Raw genomic sequence first — 12,151 nt, forward strand, 5'->3', positions numbered from 1 at the left:
AGGCCTCTTTCCGGAGAGGAGCCGAGGGTAGTGGGACTTAGTTTACAAGAAGCGTCAATTCCAGAGGACGGATAGGGTTGAGGAAAACAAAGCTGCTGGGCAATGATAGTGCAAAATATATAACCCAATGCTTTAAAGTTAAAGTCCTACGATTTTAAACCTCCTTAATTAGGTAATGAAAGGTATCACTGGCAGACAACCTTCAGAATGTTGATGTGTTCTTTGTGGGCTAGAACACTTAAATTCCAGTGTGCGTCGTGACCACTCAGGAAGGTTTAAGGATGGGGCTTCGCAGGCCTCCTCTGGGGAAGCAGCAGCCCAGATCCCTCAGCCGGTCGAAAGCCTTGCAGACCAGAGCAAACGAGGAACGCAGGGCTGTGAGAGGAGAACCTTGTGGTGGTTACTGCCCTGAAGGGGGAGTTCTCTTATGTTTTGTTTTATGCTTTCTGTTCTTTGGGTACATTCTCAGTTTTCTACCAAGAACTTTTTTTTCCCCCTCCAAAAAACCAGAACTATCTTTATTATAAAAGTAATTCCCAATCCAAGAAGACTAAAAATAATTCAGAACTATGTAATAGAGAAAAACAAGGGGGCCTCTCCTCTCTTTCCTTCCTGCAATTTCAAGGTGAGTGTAAGCCTCCCAGTTTGTTCTCTTTACAGAATCCTGTCTGGGCAGTGGGCTGTGCACGTGACCTTGGTCCTGAAATCTCTTTAAGACACCCCATGCCTCTGTCCCTAAAATGGGGCTACCCTAACACTACTCATCGGATTGGCTCTATCAACTCTTACATCCATGTTCAGCTTATAATAAACATGAGAAAGGAAGCTACTATTTCCTGCTCCCTCCTCCCAGCAGCTTCTTTGGTCTCCTTTTCCCCTCCGGTAGTTTGGATGCTGTGCATTTCATTTTAAATTTCCCAATAGTTTCTTTTAAAACTTTAAAGTAATATTCATAACCTCTGTTTCATGACTCAGCATCAGAAGGTGAAGTTGAGGAAATATACCCTACCTAACATTTTCTCCCAACCCTTTCTTCCTCCCTAATATTGGGGGGGGGGTGTGCCCCCATCCCCTACCAGTGATGAGTATGTGACTTGAGTGTTTCGTTTTTTCCTAGGATTAGATATCTTCACACCCCCCCTTGTTAAAATTGTAATTACCACAGCTGTTAGTTTTTGATCTGTTTATAAATGGATTCAATACTTGATTGCCTGTCTTGAGTTCTTCCCACTTTTGAAAAAAAACTCATCTTGTGGTTGACTGGATTGTATCAGTGAGTGAGTTTGCCTTTCAAGGAGGATTTTCATAAATTTCTCCTACAGTCCTTGCACACTTGAGAATGCCTTTTGTATTGCTTGCTGGGACAGTTTAGTTAAATGTTATCAAAGCATGCTGTTTTCCAGGACTCTACAGAGGCAACTTTGTTGTCTGTGTGTGTGGTGCATGTCATCTGAGAATGCCCAGTTTTTTCTTTAACCATTTTGATTGACTTTTTGTCAGTGGGTGGACATCTTAAAACCCCCTCCGGCCACAGCATGGAGAAGAGATCAGGCAGGTCAGGGGAAAGTGCCATGGGCTAGGGTGCGGGCCATGGGGAAGCAGCACCACGGATGGCATTAAGATTTTAAAGCAGTCATCTGTCAGGATGCTCGATTATCGTGGGTATGGGAAGAGGAAGGTGTCAGAGTTGTCAGTTCCTGTTACAGTACTCATGCATTCAGGTATTTTAAAAATATTAAGACCCAACAATGGAGGGTACTGGTGGGAAAATAAGTTAATTATATCTAGTTAGACTTTACAGTAATTCATGTTAATTTATATAATGCTATTTCATGTTAGCCCAAATCTTGATGGTGTCTTAGAGTTTCTGATGAGTATTTTAAAAAAATTTTTATTTCAAAGTGCAAATTGGGAATTTTTTTTCACACAGCTAAATGTTTTCTTGTTTCTGATACTAGCTCCCGAAATTCTTAGTTACGATCCTATCAGCATGGCGACGGATATGTGGTAAGAGTTATTTCTGAAAACTTGATCAAATTGGTTTCAAGAAAAGAGTAGGATACTAATTTTTCTTGCATTTTCATTCTGCTTTAGGAGCATTGGAGTGTTAACGTATGTCATGCTCACAGGAGTCTCACCTTTCTTAGGTGACAATAAACAAGAAACATTCCTAAACATCTCTCAAATGAGTTTAAGTTACTCTGAGGAAGAATTTGATGTCGTGTCTGAGTCTGCTATTGACTTCATCAAGACACTTTTAGTTAAGAAACCTGAGTAAGTATTAGTGAATATTGATCTTTGTCCATTTTTGAGTGATCTGCTCTCAACAAAAGCAGGCTAACCTGAAACACCAAACGGGAGGCAGGACAATGTAGACATTAAACTAGATGAAACCTTGAGCCTATTTGTATTTGTTGAAAGAAAATGTCAAAAATGAAGTTTCTTAGAAAACGTGAGCTGCATCTCAGTGAAACAGCTATTGTCTGTCTGGTCTTCCAAAAGGGCTTTTCAGAGATCTCTTCCTTCGAGTGTTTTCCAACACTGTGGGAGTGGCATTTGCACAGATGCCAAAACTCCCAGTCTTACTCAGGAATCACAGTAAGATTCTTGTCAGCTCTTCATACCTCCCCATATATAATACAATAAATACCTTATGCTCTGATTTATGTATTTTTAAGATTTTATTTTTTGAGTAATCTCTATACCCAGTATGGAGCGCATACTCAACCCTGAGATCAGGAGTCACGTGCTCTACCAACTGAACAAGCCCGGGCCCTCCCGGTATGCTCTAATTTATAATTGAAGTTTTATTTTTTTTTAAAGATTATTTATTTGAAAAAGAACGAGTTGAGGGCAGAGAGAGAGGGAGAAGCAGACTCCCTGCTGAGCGGGGAGCCCGATGCGGGGCTTGATTCCAGGACCCTGAGATCATGGACCTGAGCCGAAGGCAGAGGCTTAACTGAACTGCCAGGTGCCCCTCTAATTGAGGGTTTAAACTGTCTTAAGTGTGAAATGTGTTTCATTTTACAGAGATCGAGCCACAGCCGAAGAATGTCTAAAGCATCCGTGGTTGACGGAGAGCAGTGTTCAAGATCCTTCTTTCAAAGTGAAAGGGGCATTAGAAGCAGCAAATGCACTCCAAGAAGGTGATGCTGTGCCTGAAATTAATTCAGATACTCAGAAGCCGGAAACCGAGGAATTAGGTGCAACAGAGGAGTTAATTGTATTTACTTCATATACTTTAGGACAATGCAGACAGTCTGAAAAAGAGAAAATGGAGCAAAAGGCCATTTCCAAACGATTTAAGTTTGAGGAACCTTTGCTACAAGAAATTCCAGGAGAATTTATCTACTGAGCAGTACTTCCCTCTAAAACTTTAAAAAAGATTTCTGCATTGAAAACATTATTATTTATGGACTTCTGGCCACATGGTACATGTACTGAAAGTGGATAAACCAGGTATTGCTGATAGAAACTAAAATAACTTTGTCAAACTTGTGGAGTTAGTTATATCAAGACAGATTTATAAAGCTGCCAACCAGGAGTTTTAACGGGTAAAGTTATCTGTGTCCATGTTATTTTTTTAAGAAGGGAGATGTTTGAACCTTTTGTTTCTAAATATTGTTTCTCCAGAATGAGAATTTGTTATGCAAAGATATCTGTATTTCCTTTCTTTAAAAATCCAAGTAAAAGTGCCAAATTAACATCTTTGTAAATCTATTTAGCATTATTCGTGTGCATCTATATCTGCATATATATATATGAATATATATAGATATAGATGTAGGTATCTTTGCTAAAATTGATACTTTTTCACTTTGGATTTTTTGGAGGGGGGAGTAAGCTTTTTAATTATGTATCTTCCAAATTTAGAATAACATCCACTAGAGTTTGATAATATTTTTATATTTTATTACTGCTTTATAGGCTTGATTTGACTTCTATTGTCTTTGCTTTTGCCTAATGCTTGTAACCTATCAGTGAAAAAGCCCTGGCTCATTTTTTTTTCTTCAGTGTCATAATATAAGAGTGGTGATGATTTTTCACCTCAGACTATTCTGGTTTTAAGGTCAAGGTTAAGTAACCTGAAATGTAAACCAGTGCTGATTTCTCAGCCCCCCACCACAGGTTACTTGTCTACTGTCTTTAAGGAGATGGCACCCGTGCCGCCTTCTCATGTGCTAGTCACTTGCAAGTGTCAGTGTGATCTGATCAACATGGGGTTGCTTTGGTCAGTGAAAAGATGCTATTACATTGTTTTTGATAATAAAACCCCCGAGAGGGTAAGAGATGAAGCATATTCGTCCTAGCCATTGAGCCTCTACTTCTGTGCCCTCTGACTGTACTAAGAAATGTTATAAAAAAACAAAATATTTATAAACTTTATTTTGTTCATGAAAAACGTGCCATTGGATACTCTGTCATCAGGGAAGAAGCCATTCCCAGAACTTACATGAATATACTCAGTAGAATTTAATTTGATTAGGATCAACACTTCAGTTGGAAGTAGGCCCCATAGTGAGCAATAAATTCCTATGAAAAAGTGGAAATGTAAAAGTGTACTCCGTATAACTTAAAGCAACTAAACATCTTTCTCACACAAAAAGTCTGAGTCGTGTCCTTATTTATCTTTTATTAGGCTCAGGGCATCAGGAGACTTGTAATATAACTGGTCTGTCGCCCGACCAGTCCCTTCACAGTTGCTCTTTGGGGCTCACTCGATGCTCTCCTCTGCACGAGTTCTTAAATGTCAGGGTCATGAGCTGGTGGCAGCACCTAACCACGTGTTGTGTTGTAAAGTGTGTGCGGTGTACTGTACAGGACCCTGCCCCACGGTCTGTAACCACCCCCTGCCTGCAGGTGTCAGAGCCCCTTGGCCTTTATACAGCAACAGCTGAGGCTGATTAGGCAGTTCCAACCGGCAGGTTGCAGTTTCTCACAAAATCGGCCACATTTACAGTTTCTTGGAAACCAGCGTTTCTAATCGAGCTATAGGAGGAAGAGGAAGAAATGCTACCACCATGGCAGGGTTTTCTGTGAAAACCCGTGACCACTATGTGAAGCTGCAGGTAAGTTCCTTTCCTCTTGGAAGAGGAAAAAAACAAGTTTAGGCACATTTTTTTAAACCTCTCTCTGACAAAAATAGAAGGGAGGTGAGAAAAATGCCCACTATTGAGTGACATTTTTATACTTGATAGATTTGTCCAGTTTTAAAACCAGAACATTTAGGTAACATTTAGATTTTTTTGAAAACCACTTTACATTACATTCCAAATAAATACATTTAATATAGTTGCTGTATTTGTTAAAAAAAAAAAAAAAACACCTGTTTTCTTTTAGCTAGCCACTTTGCTGTTTGCAGTGTGCTGCATCTTTAGTGGCTTTTGTAAACACATGTAAAGATATACTGACATTTTTTTGACTTATACAGAACATGAAGAGCCTTCACGAAAGTGGGCCAAATAAAATCTTTCCGTTAGTGATTTATCAATTAGCTTTATACTCACCTAATAATGTTAATTTTTTCTTTTAACAAGCTTATGAAGAACCAAACCAGTATTATTGAATTTGTTCACAGAATCTGCAAGTCCATTTTTAATAATAATAAAATTCCATACTGTCATATTTTAGCTTGAGAAGTTTATGAAAAAATAGGGAAAATGTATAAGTGGTTTTAGTCATTTCGGAAATTGTGTTTTAATGTTTTGTTGTTTTCACGTGAAAAGTAGGAGAAAATGCCACACTCTTATAGAGGAAGGTCAGGTGAGAACCACAAACTCCTAAACTTTTACAACTGACCTCAGTTTGGAAGAAAATTTAATAGAGAAAAAGTCATAAAGGTTGCTCAGAGAACATTGGACAAGAGGTGAGTTACAGTCCTAGTAATGTAACGTGTGGTCTATAGCTCAGGCCACAGAAACCAAAAGCAGGATTGATCTTGGCACCAACATAGATGGTCCTATGTAGGGGGAAAGGTCATTAGCCGGGTATTAACAAACATCCTAAATACACTTTAAACTCACACACACTTGTAAGAATTAAATTGCATTGATGAGACTAAAATAATCAAAATTGTTCAAGGTTATTTACCACCTAGTACCTTCATTTAGTTCCAGAATTTAAAAAAATACTAGGGAGAAGGGAGGTTGTTTTGCCTGAAATGTTATGATCCCTGTCTAATTTTTCACTCACTCTGAAAACTCCTGGTTTATGATAAAAGAATTCATGAAAGAGCGTAAAAAGAGGTTTCAGTGGCCTTAATATTCAGGAAAGGAACTAACCCTGAAAAACAGTGAAATGCTACTTAACATAAAAATTGCCAATTTCAGAAATTCACAAAATAGGGACTTATTTTACCATTTTCTTCTATGTACTCATCAACAACATTCAATAATCACAATTTTATAATATAGATTCATTGATTTGAAAGTATCCAAGGTTTCAAAGTTTGTTGATGGATATTTTGGTTGTATGTCTCCAGTTTTTGCTATTACAAATAGAGTTCATTAAGTAATACTATGTAAATGGCATTTTGTATTTTTGTTAGCTGCTTTTTAGCACACAGTCTCAGAAATGGGATTGGTGGGTCAAATGGTAAAGGTACATAACATTCTTCCAGATATTGTCAAGTTCCCCTCTGCAGAAGTTGTATCACTGTGTTCCCATCCCATCTGCAATTTAAGAGAGCCTGTTTCCTCACGGCTTTTCAAGTAGGTTCTCACACTTAGGGATTATTGCCAATTTGCTCGAAGAAAAATGGTATCACTAGTTTTAATTTGCATTCTTTTTAAGAATGAGGTTGAACTTTTTTTTTTTTAAATATAATTCACTTGCATTTTTTTTCTGTGAATTCATTCATTAGTATCTTTTGCTCAGTTTTCTTCCAGGTTATGGTTTTTCTCTACTTTTGCTCCTTACAAATTATGAATGTTAACTTTTGCGATATAAATTATAAATGTTGGGGCACCCGAGTGGCTCAGTTGGTTGAGGGTCAGGCTCTTGGTTTCCCCTCAGGTCGTGTGGGGTTGCGGGATGGAGACCCGCTTCAGGTTCTGGACTTGTTCAGGAGTCTGTCTGAGATGATCTCTTCTCCTTTTGCCCCTCCTGACTCTCTCTTTCAAATAAATACGTCTTGTAAAAAAAGGTAAATATTTCCCCCACTTTAGCATTTGCTTTTTGCTTAGTTTTTGTTCTTTCTAGACATGCAGAAATTTGTTTTTATACAGTCAAGTTTATTAATTTGGCTTATCACTTGTAGATGGTGACTCATTGGGAAGATCTCTCTCCTTCCAGGTTCTAAGAGTTACCTATAATTTTGCTAGTATATAGATGCTTTCATTTTTACATTTAAGATCTTTGATCTAATTGTTACTTGTATGGTTGACAGTGGATCCGATGCTGTCTTTCTGCATCTAGCTATCAGCTGTTGTCTTTGTTCAGATGTCCCCCACTCCCTCCCGACTCAGATGCTAGCGGTTACCATAACCAGGTTTCTGTGTGCACTTGGACATGCATCTGTATTCTCTGTGCGGTGTTGCTGTGGCGTCTCTTCATGGGTCAGCGCTGCATTATTTATATTTTAATGTCTGGCAAGACAAGCCCTCCCTCCTTGACCTTGCTTTGCTGGGATTTCCTGGCTGCCTTTGCTTACGCTTCCAAATGAGTTTATAACTAATTAGCTGATCTAACTTTTAAAAATCCCTAATGTTTTCTTTATTGGTACACATTAAATTTAACTCCAGGAGGACTGGCATCTTTCCGACGAAGAATCTTGCTATCCATGAATGTGGTAAGCCTTTGTATTTGTCCAGTTGTACTTTGTATCTGTTGGTAGTGTTTTAGCACTTCTCATGTAAGTTTGGCAGGTTTTTTGCTAAGTTTTTTTCCTAAATAATTTGTTTTCTGCTGCTGTAGATAGTCTGGTCTCCGTTATTTCTTCAAACTAGTCACTACTTGTATACGTAAAGATTTTTCTATATTAATCTTATACTCTCCACTAAATACTCTGTAGTTTTCCACAGATTCTTTTGGGTTTTGCTGATATGTAGTCATATAATCTACCTAAACAGTAACTGCTTTCCTCTTCCTAGGTTTTAGGCCTCTTTTTTCATTTTTTTGCCTAACTACACTGGATATAACACAGTGTTAATAGTGGATACAGTGTAGCCTCATCTTGTTTCTGACCTGAGTGGGAAAAATCTCTGGTAGTTTCCTCATTGAGTGAGCTGCTGGCTTTGAGGAATACAGGCATGTGCACACACTCCTCTCCTGTAAGGGGAACTGTGGATCCTGTATGAAAGTATCCTAATTTCGCCTCCTTAGATCTATTAATGATTGAGCCACCGAGCACTCCTGAAATAAACCTCTCTCAGTCGATGTGAACAATTACCAGAAGCTAGACTAGGCTGATGTAAAACTGGCCGCTGATCTTCGGGGCTTATCGCTGTTATTTCTCATATGTGCTACATGGCCCATCGTGCTTCAGCAGTAAGCTCTGTCACATATCGGCTTCGTTCCAGAACCTGAGTCCCCGGGATAGCTACTATCTAGAATATTACTGATTTTAGGGAAGAGAGAAAAGAGGACATGGGGAACCAGACCTTGGTTCCCTGGCCCTTAAAACGTCTACTCATAAGTCTTCCCTATCACTTCCACTCACAAATTCACTGGCCAAAACAAGCCACGGGGTGACACCTAAGTTCAAAGCAGGGCTATAGAGTCTTCCCATGGAGGGGGACACTGCAAAGGGATAGGCAGCACAATATTTTGCAAAATACAATATACCACTAACTATATGTTGCTGGATACAGTTGCTAAAATTTAGAATTTTGCTGCAACATTCATGGGAGAGATTGTAAACCAAACTTGGAATTAAATTCTTAAGACTGCAACGTAACTGACACTAACATGGTAGCTAAATTTAAAAGCTATTTTTTAAAAGTATTATGTGGTGGAAGAAAAGTAATTTCTGCCTCTAAGGTTTATTATTTAGTGATAAAAGATACTACACTGTATGTGATCTGTGATATAGACCCGTATCTGAGAGGCCTGTTTTTTTCTTCTCCCACTTTCCTACCTTGGATTGTAAAATGCTAGTTTTTCTTTTCCTGATTTTTTAAAATGTTATGTTAGCCACCATATAGTATATCATTAGTTTTTGATGTAGTATCCCAAGATCCATTGTTTACATATAACCCCCCGTGCTCCATGCAGTACGTGCCCTCCTCAATACCCATCACCAGGCTCACCCAAACCCCCACTCCCTCCCCTCTAAAACCCTCAGTTTGTTTCTTAGAGTCCACAGTCTCTCATGGTTCGTCTCCCCCTCTGATTTCCCTCCCTTCATTTATCCCTTCCTTCTCCTGTCCTCCATGCTATTCCTTATGTTCCACAAGTAAGTGAAACCATATAACTGACTTTGTCTGATTTCACTCAGCATAATCCCCTCCAGTCCCACCCAGGTTAATGCAAAAGTTGAGCATCCATCCTTTCTGATGGCTGAGTAATATTCCATTGTATAGGTGGACCACATCCTCTTTATCCATTCATCCGTTGAAGGGCATCTTGGTTCTTTACAGTTTGGAGACTGTGACCATTGCTCCTATGAACATTAGGGTATATAGATGGCTCTTCTTTTCACTACTTTTGTATCTTTGGGGTAAATACCTAGTAGTGCAATTACAGGGTCACAGGGAAGCTCTATTTGTAATTTCTTAAGGAATCTCCACACTGTTTTCCAAAGTGGCTGCACCAACTTGGCATTCCCACCAACCGTGTAGACGGTTTCCCCTTTCTCCACATCCTCTCCAACACTTGTTTCCTGCCTGTTGATTTTGGCCATTCTAACTGGTGTAAGGTGGTATCTCAGTGTGGTTTTGATTTGTATCTCCCTAATGGCTAGTGATGATGAACATTTTTTCATGTGTCTGTTAGCCATTTGCCTGTCTTCTTTGGAGAAGTGTCTGTTCATGTCTTCTGCCCATTTTCTGACATAATTATCTGTTTTTTAAGTGTTGAGTTTGAGTTCTTTATAGATCTTGGATATCAGCCCTTTGTCTGTAGTGTCATTTGTGAATATCTTCTCCCATTCCGTGGGTTGCCTCTTTGTCTTGTTGACTGTTTCCTTTGCTGTGCAGAAGCTTTTGATCTTGATGAAGTCCCAAAAGTTCATTTTTGTGTTTGTTTCCTTTGCCTTTGGAGACCTGTCTTGAAAGAAGCTGCTGTGGCTAGTGTTTTCTGTATATAGCTGTCCAATTCTTCCAGCACTGTTTACTGAAAAGACTGTCTTTTCCCATTGGATATTTTTTCTGCTTTGTTGAAGATGAGTTGACCATACAGTTGCGGGACCATATCTGGGCGCTCTACTCTGTTCCACTGGCCTGTGTGTCCGCTTTTGTCAGTACCGTGCTGTCTTGGTGATCACAGCTTTGTAATAAAGCTTGAAATCAGGCAACATGACACTCCCAGCTTTTTTCTTTTTCAACATTTCCTTGGTGATTCAGGGTCTTTTCTGGTTCCATACAAACTTTAGGACTGTTCCAGTACCTTGAAAAATGCCAATAGTATTTTGATCAGGATGGCACTGAAAGTATAGAGTGCTCTGGGCAGCACAGACATTTTACCAATGTTTATTCTTCTGATCCATGAGCATGGAATGTTCTTCCATCTTTTTCTGTCATCTTCAGTTTCCTTCATGAGTGTTCTGTAGTTCTCAAGTACAGATCCTTTACCTCTTTGGTTAGGTTTATTCCCAGGTATCTTACAGTTCTTGGTGCTACTGTAAATGGAATCAGTTCTCTAATTTCCTTTTCTACAGTTTCACTGTTAGTGTAAAAGAAAGCAACTGTGCATTGATTGTGCAGCCTACCACATTACTGAATTGCTATATGGTTCTAGTCCTTTGGGGTGGAATCTTTTTGGTTTCCAAAAGATTTTAGGTTTTCCACATGAAGTATCATCGGTACATGTTCCTTACAGTACTTTCAACTGAATGACTCTGCAGTCGGCCAAAGTCAGGACAATGAACAGGTTATTAAGGAGGTGAGAATCCTGTGGGTGGGCACTGGAGGTCTTCCCAACATCCTTCCGCCGTCTCCATGACTCCTGCAGTCATCAGGTGTCCTGTGTGGACCAGCAGCTTTTGCCCAAGCAGCCTAACAAGCAGTGTAAACACTGTCTCACTTGTAAGGCAGGTGCTTGGGAAAGACGGAGTCATATTTTTCATACAGACAAACTGAAAACAGCAGAGTCAAGCGGCCTAAGGCCGGCTGCCTTCAGAAAATGCTGGAGCTGCTGTCTACTGAGCATTACCTCGCCCTTTCCACTACGGCGGAGGCTGCAGGTCACTATTTGCCAAGTTCTGGCTGTTTCATGTACAGAAAATTTATTTCAGCTTCACCTTTGCTGTAAGCAACTTTACCAAAACCAGGAGTAGTCACACCTTGTCTGCTCAGGTGGTGTTGACTCTCCAGACGGGGGGATGGTTGAAGGGAAGAGAGGCAGAAGGAAGTAAATTCTCACACACTGGCATAAGGGACAGGACTACCAGCCCTGTCAGGACACATTCATCATGGTCGCTTAAACCTTCATTAACTGTAGAATCCAGTGCTTACGCCAAAATCTCTAACGGCCACCTGCAAAATGCCAACGCAGGCACATGCTCTAGCCAGCTTACCTTTCCAGGGCTTTCTTTTACGAGGTCTTAAGCTAAGCTACACCCTGGCCAACTGGGTATCTTATTTCTGGGGCACAGTTCATACTCGTCCTGCTGAGGCCTTGCCCTGAGTTGCTCTCTCCACTTGCGTGAAATCTCAGATCTCCAGGCCCATCAGAGCACCGCGCCTAGATTTCCTCCTGAACAGTAACTCACTCTTTTACATCATTTTTTTTTTTAAAGATTTTATTTATTTATTTGTCAGAAACAGAGGGAGAGAGAACGAGTGAGCACAGGCAGACAGAGAGGCAGGCAGAGGGAGAAGCAGGCTCCCTGCCGAGCAAGGATCCCGATGCGGGACTCGATCCCAGGACCCTGGGATCATGACCTGAGCCGAAGGCAGCTGCTTAACCAACTGAGCCACCCAGGCGCCCCTCTTTTACATCATTTTGACACCACTGCTGGAAACGCTCTTGGCACAGTATCCTAATACTCTGT

General features: G+C 40.2%; 1 protein-coding gene across 1 annotated transcript in view; it reads left to right on the top strand.

The window, feature by feature from the left end:
* The window catches only part of STK17A (serine/threonine kinase 17a), a 41,112-nt gene extending 36,506 nt beyond the window's left edge, over nucleotides 1-4,606 (top strand). The window contains exons 5-7 of the mRNA XM_044245673.1: nucleotides 1,959-2,007; nucleotides 2,095-2,274; nucleotides 3,031-4,606. Of these exons, the coding sequence (XP_044101608.1) occupies nucleotides 1,959-2,007; nucleotides 2,095-2,274; nucleotides 3,031-3,355 (554 nt within the window). The 3' untranslated portion in view covers nucleotides 3,356-4,606. The remainder of the gene's footprint in view (nucleotides 1-1,958; nucleotides 2,008-2,094; nucleotides 2,275-3,030) is intronic.
* Nucleotides 4,607-12,151: the final 7,545 nt, after the last annotated feature.

This window comes from Neovison vison, chromosome 4 (genome assembly GCF_020171115.1).
Source record: "Neovison vison isolate M4711 chromosome 4, ASM_NN_V1, whole genome shotgun sequence".
Lineage (NCBI taxonomy): Eukaryota > Metazoa > Chordata > Mammalia > Carnivora > Mustelidae > Neogale > Neogale vison.